This window comes from Aulostomus chinensis, chromosome 16 (genome assembly GCF_037954235.1).
Source record: "Aulostomus chinensis isolate RoL2024-O1b breed Wild chromosome 16, RoL_Achi_v1.0, whole genome shotgun sequence".
NCBI classification, from domain to species: Eukaryota; Metazoa; Chordata; class Actinopteri; order Syngnathiformes; family Aulostomidae; genus Aulostomus; species Aulostomus chinensis.
In genome coordinates, this window is record NC_141335.1 from 13,981,426 (window position 1) to 14,007,742 (window position 26,317).

The following is a 26,317-nucleotide window of genomic DNA, read 5'->3' on the forward strand; positions in this document are numbered from 1 at the left end:
CAAATAATTCCAGAGCAGTTTATTGTAGAAGGATTTTCATTTTCAACATGGTCCTCACTGTGCTGGAAACATTTTTAGAAGTTAAGATCCATCCATTTATTCATTGTCTTCAGTCTATTCCTGTTCAAGGTCACAAGGGGGCTGGAGCCTATTCTAGCAGCTATGGGCAAGAGGAGAAGTTCAGCCTGGCCATGCTGCCAATCCATCACAGGGCCAACGCATGTAGACAGACAACCATTCACACTCACAGTCAATTTAGAGTGTTCAATTATCCTTGTCCCCATTGACATGTCTTTAGACTGTAGTGGTACCTGCAGGCACAGGGAGAACATGTAAACTGAAGGATCTCATGCCCGATCCGGGATTCTGACCTAGAGTCTTGTGCTGTGAGGCAACAGTGCTAACCACTGCACCACCAAGGTCGCTGTGACTGAGACATGATTTATTTCCGTTTTAGCGTCACCTAGTGGTCAATTGTGACCAAATTGAAGACAAACGTTAGGTGCATGTAGATTTACATTCTTAAGTGTGATGATAGGACTTTATTGATGACAGGATTGTTGCACCACCTCAAACACTGTCTGTATTATGTTCACTTGATATTGCATAGTTTTATTCATGAGTGTGTATGAGTGTGTATTTCATATAACTCCCCGTTTCAGTTGCACATATTGTAAATATAATGTTCCGAATTGTTTTTAAAAAGTCCATCACGGAAGTGAAGCTGGGCCCACGTGACTACTGTGTCACAGTTCGCTTCCATGTGATTGGAGGACGCACGTGTCCTCCTCCCCCCCTTCACAACGCGCGCGCGCCTTTCCCGCGAAGGGGTTACGCTCGTGGTAAGCTAACTAGCTGTTGTATCGGGGTGCTAGCTTAAAGAGTTGTGAGACGTACGACCGACATTCTCCGTATTCACCTGGACAACAACAGGCCTCGTCTAAGCTCCACTCATGGCGAAACAAAGCTCTCTTTTCAGCTTTTTCACCAAGTCTCCGCCGCCGGTCTCCAAGCCGAAGACGAGCCCCTCTCCGACCGAAGCGGACCTGCCGTCCTCCTGCAACAAGTCTAGTTCCTCTCCTAAAGAGCAAGCAAAACAGGCGCTGCAGCAGCAGTCCACCAAGGCAGACAAAGTCAAGCAGAAAAGTGCTTCCAAGGGCGCCAAAGGGGGGTTTAACAAACTGTTTGGAGACAAGACATCATCAAGCAAAGAAAGGTGAGTGAGTTGGATGTGATGATCATGTTGGAATCTGGATAACTGCTTGAGTCTGCGAGGTATTGAGTTTTGATTGGCAGTTTTTTTCTTTAATGCAAAGTGGTGTGGACGAGTTGACCCTCTTGACTGAAATTTGTACACAAGGTGGTGGATCCAACTGTCTCCCGCAGAGTGCGCTCTCCATGATGCCATTTCACTTAAGAAGACAAAAAAAAATAACTTCCAAACCTCCAAACGTGTCGTCGACAAAACAAAAGGCACAGTTCAGACAAATATCTGATGATCACACAAGTTTTCTGCTTTTCCTTCTTATAGTCAACAAGTCCCCCTTAACAGGAGTCTGGTTGATGGAAGTTGGAAGCAAGTCCACCAGATTATGTTGAAATATTTGTATTTGGATCATCATGCTCATAACCCACCTTGACCATCATGTACTAACTGTCAAGTCAGCAATCCTGCCTGTATTTTGATATTATACGTTTGTCTAAGTGCTGTTTGGTAATATTTGTCGGAGTGGGTGGTACATAATGCAGCCATACAGCACACGTCTGATTATATTTGTTGAATATAAGTTGCTCAGGTTGATTTGCATCAATATCACAAGTTTTCTTCCTTTCACCAGCTTGACATCCTCATTCAGTGCTGGTGCACTTGTGTGGGCCAAACTAGAAGGACACCCCTGGTGGCCATGTATGGTGGTACCCCAACCTCTGACTGGACAGCAAATGAGAGGCCGTGGTCAGGCCCAACGCATCCATGTCCATTTCTTCGATGAGCCCCCTACTAGGGGATGGGTCAGCACCAAGTATATCCGAGAGTACAAAGGTCTGCTACTTTGAATAGGCTAAAAGTGATATTCTGTATCATTATTAGTAGTAGTTTGATTACGAGGTTGAATGATGACTTCTCCTTTATGTTACAGGCTCGGAGAGTAGTGATGCCAAAACTGGAGGGTTGTTTTATAGCTGTAAACCTGTGATACGCCATGCAATGGAGCTAGCTGATGCTGTCATGTTGGACGACCCTGAAAATAGACTAAAGATGCCTCTCTGCGTGGATCCATCCGATGATGAAGACGAGGTTGATGACGAAATGGAGGTAGAAGTTAAGTCTAGAAATTAAGCCTAAGTTGATGGAAGTTGGAAGCAAGTCCACTAGATTGTGTTGAAATATTTGCATATACACACACACAAATTCTATTTCACTTTTGTTTTGTTTTTTGGGTGAACCGTCCGTTCAACCCTTTTGGACCTTAAAGTGTGTGTTATTTTTGTAAATAACCTCCCAAAACCTGATGGATTCTTGTAAAACTTATTAGCTGTTAATGACCTCTAAAACTTTTGTTTCCCTGCCTCTGTAGCAGACAGAAATATAGAACGAATAAAAAAATCTTTGACCTTTGGCTACTTTGTAAAATGAGTTGCCTTTGCCTCACTGTTCATTAAATAATTAAATTTAACAAATAAAACCTAAAATGACCTAAATCTAGTCGTACAGGGCAAGCATTCAAGTGTTATATAGTTTTAGTGGCTAATTGGTCAGTACTGTGTTTGAGTCCATTCCAGGTCAGTCTCCCAACCATCAAAGACATGTTAGACATGTTCATACTCCTGGCAGTGTCCTATGTCAAGTCATATATTCTGATAACCTGTCTTTTTTTTTTTTTTTGTCAGATTGACAAGTCAGCTGTGTCTGATGAAGAGATAAGTGATGAAGACGAACACAAAAATGAGGAAGTTAAGTCATCCAAGGTCAGCCAACGATCCACCCGCTCCAAAGGAAACAATCCCAAACGTCGTCGCATAATTGTGGCCTCTGACAGCGAAGGATCAGATGAAGAGTTTAAACCAGAGCACACAGTGAGCAGTAGTGAAGATGAAGAGGAAGAAGGGACAATGAGCAGCGAAGCGGAGGAAGAGGAGAGCATGCAGGAGTCTGAGCTAGATAGCCCAGTTAAACCTGTGAAGCGCAAACGTCCTGCAGAAAAGTCCACTTACACAAAAGATAAGATGCCAAAGACCCCTTCCGCCACACCCAAACGGCCTTCAGCAGTTCTCGGAGCAGACACAAAGTCTCGTTTGTCAGTTTTCTCTGCTCCGGACAGCTTTGAAAGTCAGGCCAGTGGTTCGGGCACAGGTGGAGCCACCATTTGGGACCATGAGAAGCTGGAGTGGTTGAAGGAACACAGGAGGAAAGATGGTAAAAGGCGGCGAATGACCGATGAAGACTATGATCCCACCACCCTGTATGTGCCTGAGGACTTTGTCAACAGGACCAGTCCTGGTATGCGCCAGTGGTGGCTGATCAAATCTAAGATGTTTGATACTATAATTTTCTATAAAGTGGGGAAGTTCTATGAGCTCTACCACATGGATGCTGTAATCGGAGTGAGTGAGTTGGGACTGACCTTCATGAAGGGGACGTGGGCACACTCGGGCTTTCCAGAGATCGGCTTTGCACGATTCTCAGATGTACTGGTCCAGAAAGGCCACAAGGTGGCACGTGTAGAGCAGACGGAGACCCCAGAGATGATGGAAGCGCGCTGTCGAACCCTGGCAAAGCCCACTAAGTTTGACCGTGTGGTGAGAAGAGAAGTGTGCAGGATCATCACACGCGGCACCCAAACTTACAGCATATTGGACGGTGCTCCTTCAGAGAGTCAGAGCAAGTTCCTGCTGAGTTTCAAGGAGAAGGCTGAGGAGGAGAGCTCCGGTTGTTGCCGTGTCTATGGCGTCTGCTTTGTAGACACATCTGTGGGTCAGTTCCACATCGGTCAGTTTCCAGATGATCGTCACTGCTCACGTCTGCGCACCCTAATAGCGCACTTTTCTCCGGCTGAGGTGCTCTTTGAGAAGGGGAACTTATCTGCTGAAACACGAAAATTACTAAAGGCCTCTCTGTCCTCGGCTCTGCAGGAGGGACTTAACGCAGGCACACAATTCTGGGATGCTCAGAAAACTCTTAAAACCTTCTCAGAAGAAGATTACTTCAGGGAGACTGTCTGCAAGGATGAGGGGACAGGGAAGAATTTCCTGCCACCTCTTCTAAAAAAGATGACCTCTGAAAGTGACTCCCTGTGCCTCACCCCAAAGGATGGCTACGAGCTGGCGTTGGCGGCTCTGGGTGGATGCACTTTCTATCTGAAGAAGTGCTTGGTTGACCAGGAGCTACTCTCCATGGCCAACTTTGAAGAGTATGTCCCTGTGGATGTTGAGATGGAGAAAGCGGCTGGACCTGCCAGCTTTTTTGCCCAGACTCGTCAGCGCATGGTCCTGGACGGAGTGACCTTAGCAAACCTTGAAATATTCCAAAATGGATCAGGAGGAACCGAGGGAACCCTGTTTGAACGTCTGGACACCTGCTGTACCCCGTTTGGCAAGAGGCTTCTGAAGCAGTGGCTCTGTGCTCCTCTGTGTAACCCGGCATCCATCAAGGACAGGCTGGACGCTGTGGAAGACCTGATGGGAGCTCAGGCCCAGGCTACAGAGGTATCTGACCTGCTGAAGAAGCTCCCAGATTTAGAGCGCCTCCTCAGTAAAATTCACGGCCTTGGCACCCCTCTGAAGGGACAAAACCACCCAGACAGCAGAGCAGTTCTCTATGAGGAGGTCACCTACAGTAAACGCAAAATAGCAGACTTCCTTTCAACACTCGAAGGGTTTAAAACAATGCAGGAGATCGTATCTGTCCTCTCTCCTGGTTCCGATGAATTTCACTCTGCGCTACTCCGCCAAATTATCAATTCAAAAAACGAGGATGGCCTGTTTCCAGATCTCTCTGCTGAACTCAAGCGCTGGGAGACAGCCTTCGACCACCAGAAAGCTCGCAGCACTGGTGTCATAACCCCCAAGGCTGGCTTTGACCCTGATTATGACCAGGCTCTGATGGGGATAAAAAGGTATGAACAAAAACTGCAGGACTACCTGGACAGACAGAAAAAGAGGCTCGGCTGTAAGAGCATGTCCTACTGGGGGACCGGGCGGAACCGCTATCAGATGGAGGTGCCCGAAAGTATCTCTGAGAGGAACATCCCAGAGGAGTATGAGGTGAAGTCAACAAAGAAAGGGTGGAAGCGTTATGTGACGAAGGAGACAGAACGGCTGTTTTCAGAGTTGCAAGGCTTTGAAGAGAAGAGAGACGCGGCTCTTAAGGACTGCATGAGGAGGCTCTTCTACAACTTTGACCAGAACTACGCTGACTGGAAGACCAGCATGGAGTGCATGGCGGTGCTCGGTATTCTCACTCATCTTACTCTTAATCTGTGTTTTACAGCATACGTGAAAAGAACAAAATCCTACTCGGCATGACTGCACCATAACACAACCTGGTGTTCATGTAGAACTCATCTGCAGTTCCTTAGTGTTTTTTAGAAGTTTTTCTTGAGCTCATGCGAAAGCGTTAGCGTCCCAGTTGTTTGCTCCAAATGCACTTCCTGCTGATGTTGCCGATTACATTTCACCGTCTTCAAAAATGATTTGCAGAACTTCGCAGAAGAGTAGTTGTTAAAGCTTAGCTAAGAAGCTTATTTTCACACCTCGGAAAGAATTGCAGTGCTTTTGTTTTGGCTCCCAGCAGAGAGAAATAATTGAAGATCTTACTGGTCTCTGCTGCAGAAATACAATGTACCTGAAACGTAAGAGCTGAACTTCAAATTCTGTGACATCCTTTTTTTTGAGCCCAATGCAAGTTTGATTGATAACAGTATACAAGTTTCCTTAACTTTGTTGTTGTAATCGCATGGTTCCCAATATATTATCAAGAATACCTTCCCATCCCCATGTCAAGCTCAATTCCAGAACATTCCTGTCTTGCGCCTGTTCACATGTGACATGTCAAGGCTGTTAGGGCCATATGTCCTCTGGAGGACAGATACAGGTGCCTCCCAGTAATATGCCCGTTTTCATTCACAGTACAACCCTGTTACATTACTCACTTTTAGTTTTTCAAGAAGGTGTCGATTGTCTAGCAAATCTGCTCCAACAATTTCCTACATCAAGACCCAGTAAAGCTTCTTCCTCCCACAGTGACTGGGAGCAGCCTCCAAGCACCACGAATTCTCACGGCTAGTTGATTACTGACTGTGTTTCTTTGTGTTTAGATGTGCTGCTGGCCTTGTCCCACTACAGCCAGGGGGGAGATGGACCAATGACCCGGCCGCAGGTGATTCTCCCCAAAGGTGATGACCAGTTAGCACCCTTCATTGACCTCACTGGGTCCCGCCACCCATGCGTCACCAAGACTTTCTTTGGCGATGACTTCATTCCAAATGACATCTCCATCGGCTGCTCTGGTAGCAGTGATGAGGAGAAAGGGCATGCTTCGTGTGTCCTCGTCACAGGCCCAAATATGGGTGGCAAATCTACTCTCATGAGACAGGTGGGTGATGATGTATGCATGCCATCTTAACACCAGATCTGCACGGACAGTGCAGGTTTTATCTAAAGTTCTAATCTTGATCTGTGGCTCTAGTGTGGTCTGGTGATCATCCTTGCTCAGCTGGGTTGCTACGTTCCCGCCGAGAGTCTGCGCTTCACACCGGTCGACAGAGTCTTCACTCGGCTGGGAGCTTCCGATCGTATAATGGCTGGTAATGTTACAAACTTCTGTAGAACACATGATCCAATGAGCTTCCTCTCTCTGAACTGTGCCCATCATGTCCTTCTGTAGGAGAGAGCACCTTCTTTGTTGAGCTCAGCGAGACAGCCTGCATCCTGCACCACGCATCACAACATTCCCTCGTGCTTCTGGATGAATTAGGTCGGTCTTTGTGAAGTATCTGCCGCATTCCCGAATGTGTTTGGGGTGGTAAATAATTAACTGTTTGCAGGAAGAGGCACGGCTACATACGACGGCACAGCAATCGCCAGCGCTGTTGTGAAGGAGCTTGCAGAGAAGATCTGCTGTCGCACCCTCTTCTCAACCCACTACCATTCCCTGGTGGAGGACTACACCAATAACCCCGCTGTGCGGTTAGGCCACATGGTGAGATTTTTGGAAATGACTTGGTTTCTGATCTGTTACATCTCAGCACTATTTAATTTTATTCAATTTGTTAAGGAATTTTCTGTAGGTAATGGCTTTTAGTTAGTTTTTTTTTTTTCAAAAAAATATAAGTTTTTAAGGTATATCTTGTCATGATTTTAAATTAAATAGAAATTAGACTTGCAATTTATTAAAAGAACTTGATTAGATTGCTATGAAATGATAACAGTGCTGCTTTCAATTTTTAGAAGCTAGCTCAAAGTGTTCAGCACAGATATTCTGACAGGTGGGTTAGGGTGAAGGAAAAACGTATGACTAGTTATTCAGTCGTGGTCTCAGTGTAGAAGTAGATGTTAACAAACGTATTACAACACTCACTGAGGCACTGCCGGTCTAGATGGCTAATTAGATCGATCATAAACCAAAAACTTTCCACCTTATTTTGAAGCATTTTTCTGCTCTAGTCTTGTGGTCAGAATTAGTTGAAATTGTTTTACTGTTGCACTCATAAAAAAATTTGAATGAACTGACAACCTAGTACTGCATTTACCATTTGAATCAGCAGAGGCCGCTGTTGCTCAGCAAAACTGCTACAAGGAAATTTGAATGAGCTTAGTGCTGTATATTCGTCCGTATTTCCTTGTATACATACGTTTTTGAATATCAAATACTTCTAATCCTGTATATTTGCTCATAGTTTTTACTTGCTAAAAGGTGTTCCTCTGTACTGCCCAACGTACTTTCTTGTGTTAGCTCAGAGTTGTAACTGTCCGAAAGTGCAAGTTAGGACTGTTCTCATGAACAAGCTGCAGTCTTTCATTTTTTTGTTTTAACATGTTTTGTCCCCTCCAGGCGTGCATGGTAGAGAATGAATGTGAAGATCCAAGTCAAGAGACCATCACATTCCTTTACAAGTTTATCAGTGGAGCTTGTCCAAAGAGCTACGGCTTCAACGCTGCTCGGCTCGCCAACCTGCCAGAGGCCGTCATCCAGTCCGGACACAAGAAGGCCAGAGAGTTTGAGAGGAGCACCATCAGTCTCCGACTCTTCAAGTACTTATATTATTATTATTATTATTATAATTCATCCAGCAACAGGTCAGGCAAGGTTCTTAATGTCTTTTCTCTGCTCCTCCAGGAAACTCTGCCAGTTTGCTGATGACGCTACGTTGACCAACATGCACTTCACCTCGCTTGTTCAGACTATCAACTCACTGTAGATTGGAAGCAAATTTGTTCATGCTTTTTTTTTGTTTTTTTTTACTGTTCGCAGCTCAAGAAGAAAACACTACTGCAATGATCTAATAAAGTTTATTTAAAAAAAAGACAATGTTTCATCTAGGAAATTAAAGCCTTTTAATTCACGCTAGCGCCTACATAACGGTTATTGAATACTTCACAATATATTAAGTCTAGATGTTATGATACATGCATACATTTCAGTCTGAATGAGAACCCACAATCACCAGTACACATGAAGGGGGAGGGGCAGGGCAATGAAACCATATAGTGCTGTATATAGCTACTTGTCTCAGCTTCAGTAGAGTAAAAGCCTTCAGTTTTCCAGCAACATTGACAAACGGACAAGAAAAAAAACAGCCACATGGGATGTGTTTCCACAAGACATTTCAATGTGGGAAAAATAGCCTGACTTCAAGGTACTTAGACTAAACAGAGAAATTGCAGGTATTTTCTAACATCCATTATAACAACTGGTAAAATGTTAAAGGTGGCAGCTGTGTTTTCATTAAAACGCAGCTGGCTTACACTATTTAAAAAGACTCCAACCTTCCTGTGAACGAAGGTCTAAGTTCTGATGAAACAAATGCATAGATTTTGTGAAACAGATCAAAAACTGTTGAGTTCCCTTACAAAGACATTTACAACATAGTCTCAAACACACAAACATGTCTTATGAAAGCACATTTCTGTTTTTCTATATTGCGAATGTCTCAATGTTGCTGGAGAAAACATTTTAGTGTTTTTCTCATTTCTCGGATCTCTTTCACAGAAAGAAGTTAGATACTGCGACATGAGTATAATAACAGCAAGTCTAGGGTATAATAAAACAAAAAACATTTAATAAAATAAAGACATTCAAGTACAGTAAGATTTTGCATGAAAATACAAAACTACACAAAAAGCATTAAAATCAAATCAACAGTTTTGAGGGGCAGGTAAAAGGGAGCTGAAGTGCTAGGTCATTTTTCTCGTACGCGTACGAGCTTGTCGGTTGCTCATTGATGGAAGCATTGTTGTGTTCAAGGTCACTGCCTCCACATGAGAAAAGTTCCATCTCCTCTTGAGTGTAGCGTCTATCCGCCACGGGTCTGTACACAACTGCAGGATCTCGTATTCCTCCTCAATGCAGATAAGCCTCCGCTGAGTCCAGCACCAACCCATAAACCCGCTCCTCGCTCCTATTAATGTCACCTTTTTTGTTTTATAAAATAAAGTAAAAGGCGAGGCATCCATAATCAGACTTTTTTTTTTAAATGTCTCCTTTAAGCATATTTAAGTCCCAAGTCTTTTTTTTTCTTTTTTTTTTAAAGTCTACGCTCTTTCAAAGCAAGTCTGTATTTGTGTTAGGATCCCTTCCTCACCGCTGCAGCACCAAGTGGTCCACTGCTGCTGAAGCGCTTCTGGCCTTGAGCTCAGTTGTGCTGCAGTGTGTTGGACTCTATAGGAGGAGCTGAATCGTACAGTGTGTCTGTGTCATGAGTCGGCTCGCCAGCTAACGTGCAAGGATTTGACAGTGTCCCGGCGCCACAGTCGCAGAAGAACCTGCAGGAGGACAAATGATTCCAGCTTTTACACTGAAATCAACTAAACGGAAGGGTCGTACATCTAACAAAGAATAGCTGTCAGCAGTTAAAACAAAAGCTGCCACACTGCATCTCAAACAATTTGTTAGTATAAGATTCTGCTTTTTTTTGCCTTTAAGAAGTAAACCGCTATTTTGCTTCACTTAAAGGAATAATTTGGTTATTTTGATGTGGGGTTGCGGGAGACACTGATGCCCGGTCAGCATCTCGCCTGCAATAGATGACACTCAACTTGTCCTGTCTAAAAAAAAAATCAGCACAGCATGCAGCAGCAAGAAGCATGAGAAGGTGCTGCTGTGGTATGAGTTCAGGATGAGGACGCCGCCCACTATAATACACCAACTATATTACCGCTGAGGCTGAGCGGAGGAAAACAGATGTGCAGTTGAGACACATAATCCCAAAAGGGAATGGCTGCTTGATGGGAATGCTAAGCCTAAATTTTGTAAGTGGAGCAGGCACGTAAAGGGACATATACACTTTAGATTGGTGGACATGTTAGTGGATAAAAGATGTGTTTGTGCTGGTACACACGCCACAGCACCGCCCTCCCCTGCTTCCTACTGGTGCATCACACTGATTCATAAGATTAAGGACAAGCTAACCATTATCTAGAGCAAATGAGACACTGCCTGAACATCAGTGTCTCAAATAACCCCACATTAAAATAACTAAACTATCTTTTAAGATGATACTTAAGCCACAAGGTGCAATTTGCCTTCCAATGGCTCATAAAAAGAATCTCAGCCTCAAAAAACAAATTTTTCCCTCCTGAATTAGTTCTTGGTGACTCCAGGAGTCAGAAAACGCCCATCACAGATATGTGACTTTTGGCTATTGGTGACCAACAGAAGAACTGTCCAAAATGATCTGAATACAGACTCTAAAAATACATCATCCAACACAGTTATGACCATTGTTAGAGTACATGTGGAGGCCCAAAGAAACATTGTTTTTGTTTCAATTATTGTTTAAGAATCAATTTTGATGGAATGAATCAATACATTGCTTTATTATTATATTATTTATTGATGGATGTTTGCACTCTGATGCCCATTTTGTGCAATGTGGCAGCAACACAGAGCTTAATGAGCATGAATGTGCTTAGACAGGTCAAAGTGTCTTTTCCAACACTTAGGAACTGCATTGGTTTACTTACCAGAAAGCAAAAGAGCTAGAATCACGGTTTTTCTGTGACATAGTTTAATGTCTGGAGAGCTGTGACCAGCTTGGGTATTTAAATAGGCTTGCTGGCGGTCCTTAGGCTTGTTTTTATCTTAAATGTTTGTGTGGTATGGAGCATAAAGTTCAATAAAGAGTCAGGTTTAATACTGCATATGCAGGACAGTCAGGCATGAAGATTACAGGTTTGAAAATGAAGTAGTCTAAGAGAGCAATGAGCTAACCAGACCTGTGTAACTTTTCCCAACTCTGTTTGAAGCTAGCGGGCGTTTTCTGCTACCAACGTAACACATGAAAAATAAGGATCTACAGCATAGAGTTTAAACTTTTTTTTTAAATGTCAGCTGTGAGTGACAACGTTCATGATTTGCAAGGCCACAGCGGGCAGAAAGACAAACCTGCCCTCCTGACACCAATGATCATACTGCTTTTAAATGTGTAAGATGATGTTCTAACCTATTCAAAAGTGAATAAGGAAGCATTATCTATGTAAAAGGCAGGGCTATGACTGTGTATCAACATCATATCATTTCAAGTGAAGCTGGTCCATGAGACTGACCTATCATGTCTGATAAACTCCACATCGTGTCCTTGGTGGCACTTCTTGATGCAGTTCACACAGATGGCGTTGCGGTCTGTTGTGTTACAGGTGTGACACCTGTAAGAAGACAGGTGGTGTCAGGCAATAAGCACGCAGCCGATGAAAAGCAGAAGACATTCACACCTGGTATCAAGTGTGAACGTGACTTACCTGTAAAAATCATGCATGGGGTAGCTGGTATAACTGGAAATCTTGTACAGGCACTGACCTCTGCTCACAGCCTTCTCGATGGCATCTTGATTGTTCAATATTTTATTATCTAGTGGAAACATACAAGGCATTCACTAAAGTTACATTACACTTAATTTTCAGTTTCATTACTCAAACCAGTTCATGATCAGTCAAGAAAGTAGGCCAAAATCCCCATGATAAAAGACACACCTTTCATTGTAACATTGACACCGGATGCGAGAAACAACCCTCCAAAGCGATTGTTGAAGATCTGATTGCCCTCTAAGGTCGCTGTGGCATGATTGGTGATCTCAATCCCTGGTGCACAAGATCATAGTTCACATTAGAGACAGCATAATGCTCATTCAAAAATCTATTTGTTTAGATGTATGAAGATGTGGGAAAGATGGCAACTGAGCGAAGGGAAGACTGTTGGAATTCATTCCGAAGTCACTGTTACCTCAGGGGGTGTTAATGTGATTATCAGTGGGTTGCTTGCTTTGACTGTACTTCTTAAGTAGGGGTGGGTACTGAACTCGGTACTTGAATAGCACCTACCGAAATACCTCTGTGCTACCAGGTACCGAAAATGTCCGTGTTTTTTGGTGTCAATTTTCGGTACTTGCGAGGTAAAAAGCAAAGTAGGGCGGTTCATGACTTTACCTTACTTTACTGTTGTTACCTGCATGTGTGTGAGAGAGACGCAAGAGACGGTAAGATAAGAAATGCTTCCGCGGCCAAAAGTGTGGCTCCATTTTATTAGAATAGATGCCAACTGAGCGCAATGCAATATCTGCAAAAAGGATGTTGTGGCAAAAGACGGCAACACGTCAAATTTGATGAAGCACCTAAACGTGCACGGGATACATATGAGAGCAGAACATTGCACGGTGTTTGATGTTATGAAGAGCCGACCTCAGCCTTCCACATCCCAGCCTTCACGCCCGCATGTCGTGGATATGCCTCTTTCGAAATCTCTACCGCCAGATTTCGAAAGAGGCAAACTCAAAATTTTGTAGTGAAAGGTGTAATGTAATTTTCTTTACACTAATTTTTTTAAAATAAATTGTTACCAAAAAAAGTACCGTACTGGAACTGGCACCGAAATCCAGGTACTGGTACCGGCACAGAAAATTGTTGAAAGGTACCCAGCCCTATTCTTAAGAAGAGAGAGAAGTGGCGGAAACGTGCACCGAGCACTTAAGCAGCCACACAGTGACACATTAGCAGTGAAGTCACCAGTCTTGGACTGATGTTACCAACACACAGTGCCTTTGTTTGTATGTTCTGGAACTCGTGTGGGCAGTAAAAGTGGCATCTACTGGAAACAGCTTTATTGATGGCTGTTTTAAACATGCGGGTAGAAATATTTAATCCCCGCATAGACTAACAAATGGTGACAGATGATCATAAGATTCACAAAAAGAAGTGGTAGTAATAAAAACATGTGAGTACCTAATTATTTTTAAGACTATAAATCACTTTACCAATATCCATATAAGGTGCATTTTTAACTTTTTTTTTTTTTTTTTAAAGTTCCAATTAACTTAATTCACATTTTAATTTCTGGCAGGCTCATCACTCACACTCCAACATCAGTTTATCACACTTCATGCACATCCCTGCATGTGTGTGCAGCTGCTACTAACCTGCAGCAAAGCCGTCAAATATTCTGTTTTTCCTCAGCACAGGGTGACTGTTGGTGCTGATGAGAACTCCTGCTTGGGCATTTCTGAATATGTCATTCTCCTCCAGCAAACCTGAAGGGGCAAATAAACAAAACAAAAAAAAATTACTACATGTCTCAAACCTAGAATGAAAATGTAATGGCACAGACAGCTTGAAGATGGATCAAGAAGCACTGATTTTATCTGTTAGTATTTAGCACATGAAAGCAATTCAAGGCAAAGATACAGTAAGTGCTATAGCCAAGTTACCTCTTCCTCCATTGAATATACAAATCCCACCATCTCTCCCGTCATGGATCTTATTCCTTCTCAGAGTGGGGTTACTGTCCGTCTTGATCCACACTCCTGCCATTGCGTTGTCAAAGATCTCATTATCCTCGATAAAGCCCAAGCCTAAAAAAAAAAACCACACATTTAGGTTTCATTACTTCACTAAAAGCTGAGAACAGTGATCCATGGAAAATGCCAAAAAGACCCTGAGTGGAGGAGAGAGAGAGAAATAAATGAATCAGCTTCTCACCTGAGTTGTAAACCAAAATGCCTCCGTTCTGACCTCCCCAGATCTTGTTCCTCCTAATCTTGGGATTGCTGCCAGTTCTGTCACAAAAAAAGAGATGCAAGTGAGATTGATCCACTACTGCATGGGTAATCAACACTATTTTCTTTATGCCCAAGGACCAGGACAACTGAATTAAATCAGAATTTTAAGTTTATCTGGGTACTTATTTGAAAGAAAAACAAATCTGTCATCATGAATGTTTCAACCAACCTAATTTGAACTCCAGAATACATGTGATTGTAGATGTCGTTGTCTTCCAGCACCCCATGGCCATTGTCATAAAAGTAGACCCCGACCTGGTGAAAAGCAATGATGCATTTGCTTGTTTCTTCATTTAAGACATATAATGAAGTATATCTGTAATTGTACTCAAAACAAAACATTAAATTTGGTGAATTTAAGTTTTTTCAGAGAAACCTCTGCGCTCCTTTATAGTCTTTAATAAATCCATTGAGTTATTTCTCCTCCTCCAGGAACCATCACCTTATCGTGGTGGAGGAGTTTGAGTGCCTTAATGACCCGAGGAGCTATGCTGTCGGGGGCATTTTGCCCCTGGCAGGGTCACCCAAGGCAGACTGGTCCTTGGCGAAGGGCCAGACAAAGAATGGTTCAAAAGACCCTTCATGGAAACAAGACCTAGGAGTTTGTGTGCCCAGCCCGGAGGGGTACTGGGGCCCCACCCAGGAGCCAGGCCTAGGGTAGGGCCTTTGGCGAGCGCCTGGTGGTCGGGTCTTAGCCCATGGGGTCCAGCCGGGCCCAGCCCCAAAAAGGTTACATGAACCCATCCGCCCGAGGACCCATCACCCACAGGAGGAACCGGAAGGGTCTGGTGCAGTGCGGTTTGGGCTGCAGACCAAGGCCTTGGCTGTCTGCTCCCCAGACATGGAAGCTGGCTTTTGGGACATGGAATGTCACCTCTCTGGCAGGGAAGGAGCCGGAGCTGGTGGAAGAGGTTGAGCGTTACCTGCTAGATATAGTCGGCCTTACCTCGACACATAGCTCCGGGTCCAGAACCCAAGTTCTTGAGAGGGATTGGACTCTCTCCTTTGCTGGAGTTCCCCCGGGTGAGAGGTGGAGGGCAGGGGTGGGCTTTTTGATAGCCCCGAGACTCTCTGCCTGTACGTTGGGGTTTACCCTGCTGGACGAAAGGGTTGCTTCCCTGTGCCTTCGGGTCAGGGAATGGGTCGTCCAATCTCCAGGGCAGAAGTCGCCAAGGCAGAGAAGCAACTCCAGAGTGGCAAAGCCCTGGGGGTGGATGAAATCCGCTCTGGGTATCTCAAGGATGGATGTTGTAGGAGTGTTTTGGTTGACACGTCTCTGCAACATGGCGTGGACATCGGGGGCAGTGCCTTGGGAGTGGCAGACCGGGGTGGTGGTCCCCATCTTTAAGAAAGGGGACCAGAGGGTGTGTTCCAACTATCGAAGGATGACATTCCTCAGCCACCCTGGAAAGGGTACTGGAGAGGAGGGTCAGGGAAATGGTCGAACGAGGAGGAGCAACGTGGTTATCATCCCGGCCATGGAACCGCGGATGAGCCCTCCCTAGGGTGCTGGAGGGGGCATGGGAGTTTGCCCAACCAGTCCACATGTGCTTTGTGGATTTGGAGGAGGCTCATGACCGTGTGACCGTGAGTAGGTGGATTGCCGGCAGTAAGTCGGACTTGTTCCCAGTGAGGGTTGGACTCCCCCAAGGTTGCTCTTTGTCATCAGTTATGTTCATAACTTTCATGGGCAGAATTTCAAGGCGCAGCCGGATCATGGAGGTTCAGTTTGGTGGCGGGAGGATGTCGTCTCTTCTTTTTGCAGATGATGTGGTCCTCTTAGCTACATCAAGCCACAACCTCCAGCTCTTGCTGGGGCAGTTCACAGCCGAATGTGAAGCTGCAGGGATGAGAATCAGCACCTCCAAGTCTGAGGCCATGGTCCTCAGCCGGAAAAGGGTGGCCTGCCCACTCCAGGTCAGGAGGGAGGTCCTGCCTCAGGTGGAGGAGTTAAGTATCTCGGGATCTTGTTCATGAGAGAGGGTAGGATGGAGCTGGAGACTGACAGGCGGATTGGGGCGGCATCCACAGTGATGCAGGTGCTAAACCAGTCCATTGTGGTAAAGAGGGCGCTAAGCCAAAAGGGAGGCTCTCCATTTACCGGTCAATCTATGTTGCAACCCTCACCTATGTTCATGAGCTTTAGGTAATGACTGAAAGAACAAGATCGCGAATACAAGCGGCCGAAATGAGTTTCCTCCACAGGGTGGCTGGGCTCTCCCTTACAGGTAGGGTCACTTAGGGAGGGACTCAGAGTAGAGCCGCTGCTCCTCCATGCCTCCCTCGGGAGGCTTTCCTGGCATGTCAAACCGGGAGTTGGCCTAGGGGCCAATCCAGGACACACTGGAGGGATTATATCTCTCGGCTGGCCTGGGAACGCCTTGGGATTCCCATGGAAGAGCTGGTGGAAGTGGTTGGGGAGAGGACAGCCTGGGCTTCCTTGCTGAGGCTGCTGCCCGTGACCCGGGCCAACCAGATAAGCGGAAGACGAACACGACGGCAATGAGTTATTTCTCATCAAATCAACAAAGACAAAAAAAGAATATTATCATTGAGGCATGTATGTTTCTCACTGTATGTTTATCTCATGATCAGTCTTACAACTGCCGTGCAACAGTACCTGCTTGCCGCTGTGTATCCGGTTCCTCCTCAGCACTGGTGTACTACCCGTGGTGACCCACACACCTGCCAGGGTATTGCTGTAGACCTCGTTCTCCTCAATGACACCTTGTCCTTTCTCATGCTAGGAATGTCAAAAATCAAACATCACTCATGTCCGAAAATGATTCCTTATGAAAGCTTAAAAAAAAGCTTTGGAAATAGAGACTGGACAGTATTTACCACATATATGCCGCCATGCTGGCCATCATGAATCTTGTTGTGTCTGACGATGGGGCAGCTGTTTGTCCTAATCTGAATTCCAGCCAAGGCGTTCCCGTAGATGTCATTTCCTTCAATAAGGCCTCGGCCATCGCCAAAAATGTACACACCACCTTGGTTACCATTAAAAATGGCATTTCCCCTGAAGTTGGATAAAACGGGACTTGATACAACAACCCAATATGATATAATAAGTTGGATATGAGCTTTGAGGGCAAGACCACACTGACCTTATTGTGGGGTCACTGTTAGAGGTGATCCACACACCAGCAAAGTTGTTTGCATAGATCTTGTTTTCAATGAACTGGCCACGACCCTTTTCGTGTACATAGATGCCTCCTGTCTGGCCATGATGGATCTCACAACGGACCACTGTTGGGTTGGCGTACGCTTTCACCTCAAAACCGGCAATTCGGTTCCTATGGATGTTGCAGCTCTCAAAGTAACCCTGAACATTAAAAAAAACAACAACATTTAATTAATTACTGTAACTTAGTCAGTTGTAAGTAATGCTAGATGTCTCATCTTACAAATAATTTATAAACTGTATGCAGATGCTTCAGACAGCAATGTTTTCAACATCACAACTTTTACTTACCATGCCGTGGTCAAACGTAAACACCCCCACATCTCGTCCATGGTGGATGTGGTTCCGCCTGATGATTGGGTTGCCGTGGTTCTTCACCCAGATCCCAGCCAGAGCATTGTTGGAAATCTCGTTGTCCTCATATATTCCCTGGACAAAAAGCAAATACAGTGTGTGTAAGAACATTATTTCCACTCTAAAAGTTGATTTAAACTGTTTTTTTTAAAGTGAGCTGACTGCTCAGGAAACCCAACCAGAAGTTTATATAGTAGATGTCAGTTTACACATAAATGAGCTCAGATCCACTGCTACCCTTAGCAACAATACAATAACAGTACACAAACTTTTTGTGATGGGTCTTTTGTATGATAAGCATGTGTATGGAACTAATGCGGAACTGTTTTTCTCAATGCACTGCTGAACTTTTGTGTGTTCAGAACTAAAGTCAAAACTGTGTGCCCAACTATATTCGGTTGCAGACACATTGATTTAAGCCTCGTCAAACCCTTTTTGAGAAATAAATTCTGAAATCATTTGGTTTTTTTTTTTTTAAACTTACCACTCTACAGAAAACATTATTGTATACGAACACAAATGATGACAAATATTTTAAAGCCCTATGAACAGTTGAAGAAGGGGAGGTGCATGTTACCTGTGCATGGTCAGTGATGTAAAGACCAACATTTTCACAGTCACTGATGTTGCAGTGCTTGATCGTGGGACAAGCTCCCTGGCCGCTGACACAGACAGCGGAACCCACTGGAAGAAACAGAAACACTAAGACAGATCCGCAAGCAAACATAATGACTGACAGAGAAGATTAGATCCTTACCTGTGCATGTGCTGCGTATGATGCAGTGGTCAATAATGGGGCTGCAGTTGACTGTAATCTCCAGGCAGTGGTGTGCATTGTGGTGCTGGGCGGATTTATCATCAGGGTTGAACTGCAGTGAATTCAACAGTTCACAGTTAATAACTCAGACACAAACACTAAGAGATAATTAAAGAAAAGAAGTGTAAACTCACCCTTATTGTCATGTAGCCAACATAAGCATCCTCTGACCCTTCCATGAACACAAAAGTTGAGTCTCTGGTATTCTCAATGATGACTTTCTCAGCTACTTTTCCAGGAGCTAAAACACATTTGAACACTCGAATGAAAGAGGAGGCAAATCAAATACAAGAAGATGTGCCCTAATTTCAGACATACATACCAGCTCCAATCATTGTGATGGGTGACTCGATGTAGATCCACTCATCTGTGTAAATACCAGTATGGACGAAGATCAGGCCATCAAAGTGAGGCTCCTGGCCTCCTCCCAGAGCATCCTCAATGGTGTCGTAGTACTGAGGGGACAAATGCTGAAGGGTCAGATGACTGGATGGAGGACAACTAAAGAAGGTATGAATGGAAACAGGTTACTTACAAACATGTTATCTCTTCCCTTGTATCTGGCAGGATTACTGTAGAAGTGTTCAGCGAAGCCGGGTTTAACATGTGCACCTTTATACTGTTTAAAAAAACAAAACAAATAAAAAAAACATTCATATCATTTTAATTCACACACCCAAGAGAAGAATTATAATCAGCACTATTACTACTATAAACAGACAGCCATGATGTTTCCAACAAGATTAGGTGAAATTTATCACAGAAAGATTTCTTGGTGTGGAGAAGAATCATATTTCAAAGCATCACAAACACATGATTGCCTTCTATGCTCTGCAGACTGACTGTCAGGATCACTGGGTGGTGCTGTCCTTCCACGTGACAATAGGCATCGATTTGACGTCACACAGACACAGTTCTTAGCCATGAAAATATCTGTGTCAAGATCAAGAGATCGCAAAAAGGGTCTAAATTGTTTTAATTTCAAATGTCGTTTCTTTGTAAAGCAACTGAAGCTTGGGGCCCAAATATATCTGAACATCAATATTTAACCGATACTAAAATGTTCCTAGGAGTCTTAATTCAGATGAAATATTCATGTAATAACTTTGTTTCAGGGAAGACAGGACAAAAATAAAGTGAGAATCTGGAATGCCATCAACTGAAAAAAAAACACTTAATGATCTAGGAGAGAACTTCAAGACAAACGTTTTTGATGTATAGTAGGTGGGCCTATCACATTAACATTTACATGAACATTTTGTTGGATAATAAATTGATCCACAAAGACTGGACGACTGATATTTTACAACTGATTTGGCCGAGAGCTGATATTTACAGATGTAGATGTTTCAGCATAAAAACAAGTTCATATGATATTCACATTCTGTACATACTGAACAACATCTATAAACATAGTGGTTTGAAAAAGTAATGTTTTTTCTTTATTTACAAAACAGACAAGAGAATTAATCCTATATTCATTCTAATTTTTCCTCATCATTGATAGTGAGCAAAACTGGACACCAATTTATTTTTTGTGAAAAAAAAAAATTTAAATTTAAAAATCTGCAGATACCAATTTCAGCTTGTAAATATCTTTCAAAATAGGCCATGAGAATGATAAATGTCTCATCTCTGTTGTAGTAATATAGAAAAGGAATCCACCAAGATTTAAAATTTTAAGGTCATGGCAGGTTCCATACCAGCTGCTGAAAGCTTTCCTTCCATGGATTTGGCTGCTCATATTCTTCTGGGTTTATCTGGTAGAACTTCCCCGCCTCAGGGTGCATCATGGGTCGTGTGTATTCAAACACTTCCATGTAAAGCCTCTTCCTGAAACATGAAGGCACATCAACACTGAAATCCATCCTTATCATGACTTTTGTACAACTCTAGAGCATACAGGACAGTGTTGAATGACTCTAATATTTGTGTTGACTACTAACGAGTTATTTCCTGTAATGCTGGTGGAGAACATGTACAAGCTTGTTCATTCAAAGTACTTGTCTATGCTGAGAGCAATACTAATAAACGAAACAAATCAAATCTCCTCCTGGCATGACTGAATATTCAAAAACTGCTTTGTAATTAAAAATGAATTGTGTTTCTGATCAAAGTAATCAAGACAGACTAAGCATTCCTCTTCCTCCTCCCAAATTAGATACCCAGCTGAAATATTAAGTTGAACCATGTTAAGTATATAAAAAACCTAGGCTGAAAAAATATGTGTTGTCAAAAGAATTTTCTACTGATTCACATATTAATAAACAACCTTGAAAGCAGATGTTGATTCTTTTACTAAAGACACATGACATGCAATCAAAATGGAAAAGCTTTAAATGATAGAGAAGGATAGAAGTAGTAGTAGTAGAGTCTCACCAGAGGATAGGGTCATTGGCCAGCTCACTGAAGCGCTTGCACACACATGCAGCTCGACACAGATCCTGCTCCAACAGGTACGAGAAGATCTTTAGCACCACCTCGTCTGGCAGCTTCTCCTGCAAATACTGCTCTGCTGGAGCTGCTGGAGGAGAAAGATCATGGAGTTAGTAAAATGGATTTAAGTGATACGCAGGGTTTTCAAAAATCAGCACAAGTTTTGTTTCTGATCAATCTAACTTTTCGAATCAACTAGGTTGTATTGTAGAGTGGTGTCTTAAAGAAATGCGATGAATTTTACAACACAGTTGTGAAAAATCAATGAATGGCAACAGAGAAAACTGAGCACTAAGCTTAAGAGTACAGAAGCCCAAGTGGGTAAACTAACTTCATATGTCAACAGGAACAGCGCAGAAAGATGTCACCACAACAACAAATGAGATGACCAAAAAGAATCTGGGAAGTTAAACATGGTGTGATTAAATTCCCTTATAAGTTGCCAAATATTGATCATTGTCTAGTAAGTTCTTGGGCCAAAATTGGTAGAGGCTTGTAGATTAATATGTCCTCATCCTTCTCAATGCGTTTGACTCAGCTGCAGAGACTGCCATAGAAATATTGAGTATACATGGAGACACAGTTTGTTGTATGACTGTTTGGGCAAAAAACATTACAAAGCTCATTGTAAGCATTGCAATGCTACTTTTAAGGATGAACAGTTTCTCTGCTCCATTTATAAGTGCCAAGTCTCCTTTTCTGTTTAATGGTCAGAAACAACTTTAACCACCTTGTTCAACTGAGTAGTTGTTGGATTATAATGTCTTCTTGAGGTGAAGATTTAATTAAGGAGAAAGGTATTTTCTCTCATGGGTGTTTTTAATATAAAATCAAATTAAAAACACAAACATCTAATTCCTTATGTCAGGGTGTTAATAGGCATTAAGCCCCTATGCTCAATAGAGCCCCTGTAAGCATAACAAAGTTTTTTCATAACTTCAATAAGGCACTGCTCTAACTTTATTACCCATAATTCACCCAGTTAGCTGCTAACTCCTAACCACTGGTTTTAATGCTTTTTATACTTTTCACACATACTATTATTCTTAAAATGTTTATAGAATCAAAGACCAATTGCTATTTTACTCAATGATCATGATCCTAGTAACACCTATGTTAATTACAGCATATCTGCCTTCCATCCTACAGCTAACTACTGCATGTTACACTGTAATATTTAACTATCAGGTTCTCAATGGCCTATAATTGTCAAAGATCCCAGTTTCACAACACGACACAATGATCAAAAGTTAGAATGACTAACAGGAATTTTGAAAAAAAAGATGTTTTGGGATGAGGTGACAACTTTTTGTGACTGAAACATTCTTTTAATAGAAGTATGACCAAAACATTTCGTATGGGAAAATAAGGATAAAGAAAGAAAGGAAAATGTGCAGGTTAGATTCTCTTGTTTGGTTATATGTTTCTCCTACACAGCAAACAGTATGACAAGAGTTGAAGTTTACACCATGGTATATTGATGCAAACCTACCTAAGAGTCCCCATGTCTATTTGTTATTGTGTGAGTACCTTCAAAGCAGACACATCAGAACTATCCCACAGATTTTTTTTACTGATTGTTAAATACTTCAACAATATAATTCACTTTCGTGTTTGTGTAGTTAATTATGAACATATACACTGCTTCTTCACATTGCATCCTTTGCATCTGTGCCATCATTCGCTTCTGCCACATCCAATTGTATCATTTTTATGTATTCAGGTATATAAAGCTTCTAAATTAACTTCATAATTTGAAAATTTGCAATTATGACATGGCAAATGTTGCAGGGAAATAATGCAAAATAAAGCATCACTCAGGACGTGAAAGAAAATTTTGCAGTTCCACTCCAATTTGTGAATAACACGTCCATAATTACCTGGTAAATCTTGACACTTTCCTGAAACTCTGGGACGTTTAGGTCGGTGTCCAAAGTTTTCTGTGGTTGAAGTGGAAGCCCCCTGTGGACAGAAAAAACATTGAAATGTGTGTTATTGTGTTTGAATAAAAATATATATAAAAAACATCAGGGGTATTTTTCTTAGTAGTTGTACCTCCATGTTTGTCTTTGTCGGACACACTGTTCTCTTAGGTAGAGACTTTCTTCTAAGCTGGTATGGACTATTCTGAGCTCCTGGACCGGATTCTTCTGCGACCATTTCTGCAGGAACGTCCTCATCTAGTAAAGTTAGGGGGGAAAAAAGAGGATGTGAGAATATGGAGTTCCATTTACTGAACGAGTCAATGAATGAGCTAGGAGACTTATAAATCAAAAACACATTTCTATTGTAACAGGTAGGCTTTCCACATGAACACAATTTGTTGGATGATAAATGTACCGAGAACTTATGAAAATTGTGATAAATTCTATGTTTATTTTAAGAAAATAACAGCGCAGTAATACACTGATACAATCTTTCAAAGAGTCAACTGAATTCTACTCTAGATTTTACAATTAGAATGTGAAAAAATATCAATATATCCTGATAAACAAAACTCAAATAAAAATGACCACAAAAAAAACATTTAGTAACATTTTAGTATAGCATGAATGAAAAAGGGGAATTTACTGAGGTCAGGAAAATCATTGGGGTCATGTCTGTTTATCTTATGATAGTAAACGTTGTGACCATTGTAGCCTAATTGTCCAGAAACATTTGTCTGTAAGTGGGCATTTTGTCTGCAGCTGGGCATTCTAAGGTAACCACACAATAATCCCCTCTCAATTAAAAAAAAACAAAACCTCAGTACATGTTTATTTTTCTCCTGTGTGGTGTGAGCTCACCTGTCTTTAAGGCCTCGAGCACAGGTACTTCAATCTGCACCAACAGTTGAATCATCTACTTCTTTCTTTTTTTTGGTTCAGCTTAAAACATCAATTTATTGTTGATAATTAAGAGTTTTAACCTGACATGCAAAACTTGACTGATTGTTACACACCCCAAGATTCCTTTTAGACATATGAACAGCAATTTTTCAGTCATACAGGGAAACTAAAATTGTACATGCAGTACACATACACATAGATGGGTCATTAGATCCACTCTGAGAAAGTGCAGAGAGGAAAAAAGGCAAAAGGCAGCTGTATTGCCTATTTGTGTTATTCATTCATTTAATCTCAGTGTGAGTGTCTCTGAGTTACGCTGTTATTTGCTGGGGGTGTTTTTCTCCTCCTTAATGCACAATACAAAATGATTTAAGTAAAAGAGCAAAAAAAAATATGTTAGATCTGACAAAATAACTTTTGTTCATTACTTGCTCTAAATGCTACAAACTGATGACATATGATATAAGAGGGAGAAAAACAACATGAACCCTAAGCTGTTCACCATGGCGTGATGGGTTGATGGCTACCCCAGATGGGAGATGCAAACCCATGTCTGCTTGTTGCTCAGGTTGCAAAGATGACTCTCCCAGGCTACAAGGCCAGTAACCACTACAAACACAGTATGTGTAAAAAACTGGGTCTTAACATTACACACAAAACCCATGTAACGTGTTCCCAAAGAGACGCCTCTGCTGGTGCTAGCAATCCATATCAAATACCCTAAAATGACATCCAAGCTCAGTGAGCAGCTTTGAGGATCATAATGGATCATAAAACAAGAATAAATCATTATCACTTGTGTGAGAAACAATAAGTAACTGAGGGTGAATCCTCTGCTGCCTATTTTCAAATGATGCTGAGGGATCCAACATCACAACATGTCCCCAACCCACCTGACTACATTGCATCAGATCCAGCCATTTATCATTGACCCACACTGATTTAATGGCTAATTTGGTCTTGTAGAAAATATTATTTTAGAAAAATCAATACAAGCTTATGTTTACATTTTATATTACAGGCAGTATTTGCTTGCATTATAGTCTGTTGACACATTGCGTTGCTGCGTAGAAATACCCAAACATAATCTGACAGAAGCGGAAGCCTGTCATTATTATATCGATTGCTATCCATTCCCTGCCATTCTAACATGACAAATGCTTCAAGACAGTCTTACACTAAACATTTAGTCGAAAATATTAATCGCATGTTTGGCTAGCTATCAGCTGGCAAAGGCTAGTCCCATTTAGCATGCTACGACGACTGGCAAAACCACTTTGTGAGCGCTTCCCTGCGTTTGTCACTGGTGAAACCAGCAAACCCTTTACCTTACGCTGGATTTTTTTACCATCAACCAAATGTTAGCCGGCAAACAAAACACATTTCAGCATCAAAAAGAGGTCAGACAAGTAAAAGAAACACCGTCGCAACGCAAAAATCAAGCAAAACAAAGCGCGGCCTGAGTGCTAGCTACAAACACAAAAGCCTCGGTGTTTCCTGAGAGCAAAGCGGCCGTGCGTGCCTCCTGCTCTCTAGCGTTACGCATTGCTTATTCACAACGTTGTATGCGCTACGTATAAACAAAGGTAATATTACTCATTGAGCTATACTTGCTCATAAAACATTCCAGTCAGTCCTTAAACCAGCTGCCTGACAATGCTACTACTGTGTTTGTACCATGTACGTTACCTCTTTCCTGGTGGTTCCTCTCCGGCTGCACCGGGCGCGGCCTCGATACTCGCCTTGGTCTTCTGCTAACGTTGCTTGCTCTGACGGAGTTCATTTGGGGTGTTGGTAATCTGGAGGAAATGTCGAAGCCTTCACAGCAGAAGATGCGACGCAGAGCACATCGTCTATGTCTTCTTCAACAGCATCGCAAGATCTGTCATGTTCGGCTGCGGCTCCCGACAATCGTAGGGTTGTGTGTTATTCCCGTTCCCCTGCACTGCTGTTACGTCTTGCCCCGTTCGCTGTAGCAGGAGGAGCCATAACAGCCGAGCACCGTCCGTCAGGCTTCGGTCACGTCACGCGGGAGGACCTGTCGGTGTCACGTGGCACTCCTGGTTCACGGCGGTCAATTCATCTTTATGTCCCATCAGTACCGGACACAGCTGCATCAGGAGCCCGGTATAAACCAGCTGTCTGGCTCTGGCACTTTGTAGAATTACCAATACAGCAATGTAAAACTACCCCATTAAATGCCGAACATGAAAAATGAAAGTGTTAGCAGCAGCAAAATGTAGTTAAAGGGTTAATTCATGTGTTGATCCCTCTACCAATCTACTCAAATTGATTCTTCTATCAACTTTTTACTTTTTTCTCCTTGGTGGACCAACAGTCAAACTAAATTGTGGACTGCATGAGAAAAGCAAACATACTTTGTGTTGTTAAAATTAATTTTGTCTGTTTATAAGCATCTCTGGTGCCTTGA

At 42.6% G+C, this 26,317-nt stretch overlaps 2 protein-coding genes across 3 annotated transcripts; one reads left to right on the top strand and one right to left on the bottom strand.

Moving 5' to 3' along the window:
* The first annotated feature begins 783 nt into the window (after positions 1-783).
* On the top strand, positions 784-8,514 carry msh6 (mutS homolog 6 (E. coli)). The gene is made up of 10 exons (XM_086179627.1): positions 784-1,216; positions 1,839-2,041; positions 2,139-2,314; positions 2,890-5,449; positions 6,315-6,592; positions 6,686-6,803; positions 6,884-6,973; positions 7,044-7,198; positions 8,051-8,250; positions 8,336-8,514. The coding sequence occupies exons 1-10, from the start codon at positions 954-956 to the stop codon at positions 8,415-8,417; spliced, it is 4,125 nt and encodes a 1,374-aa protein (XP_086035753.1). The 5' UTR covers positions 784-953; the 3' UTR covers positions 8,418-8,514.
* On the bottom strand, positions 8,499-25,936 carry LOC147247620 (F-box only protein 11). 2 transcript variants are annotated; one of them, XM_086179629.1, is made up of 22 exons: positions 25,576-25,936; positions 23,114-23,238; positions 22,939-23,020; positions 21,002-21,143; positions 20,326-20,455; positions 19,158-19,241; positions 18,945-19,077; positions 18,757-18,863; positions 18,563-18,674; positions 18,383-18,489; positions 17,743-17,880; positions 17,375-17,592; positions 17,106-17,286; positions 16,885-17,007; positions 14,434-14,519; positions 14,185-14,261; positions 13,914-14,057; positions 13,626-13,736; positions 12,187-12,294; positions 11,956-12,064; positions 11,764-11,862; positions 8,499-9,981 (listed from the first exon to the last, which is right to left on the bottom strand). In XM_086179629.1, the coding sequence occupies exons 1-22, from the start codon at positions 25,667-25,669 to the stop codon at positions 9,852-9,854; spliced, it is 2,640 nt and encodes an 879-aa protein (XP_086035755.1). In that variant the 5' UTR covers positions 25,670-25,936; the 3' UTR covers positions 8,499-9,851. The 2 variants fall into 2 exon arrangements, with proteins under 2 accessions (XP_086035755.1, XP_086035754.1); XM_086179628.1 differs by having other exon boundaries at positions 8,500-9,981; positions 21,002-21,146; positions 25,576-25,935.
* Positions 25,937-26,317: the final 381 nt, after the last annotated feature.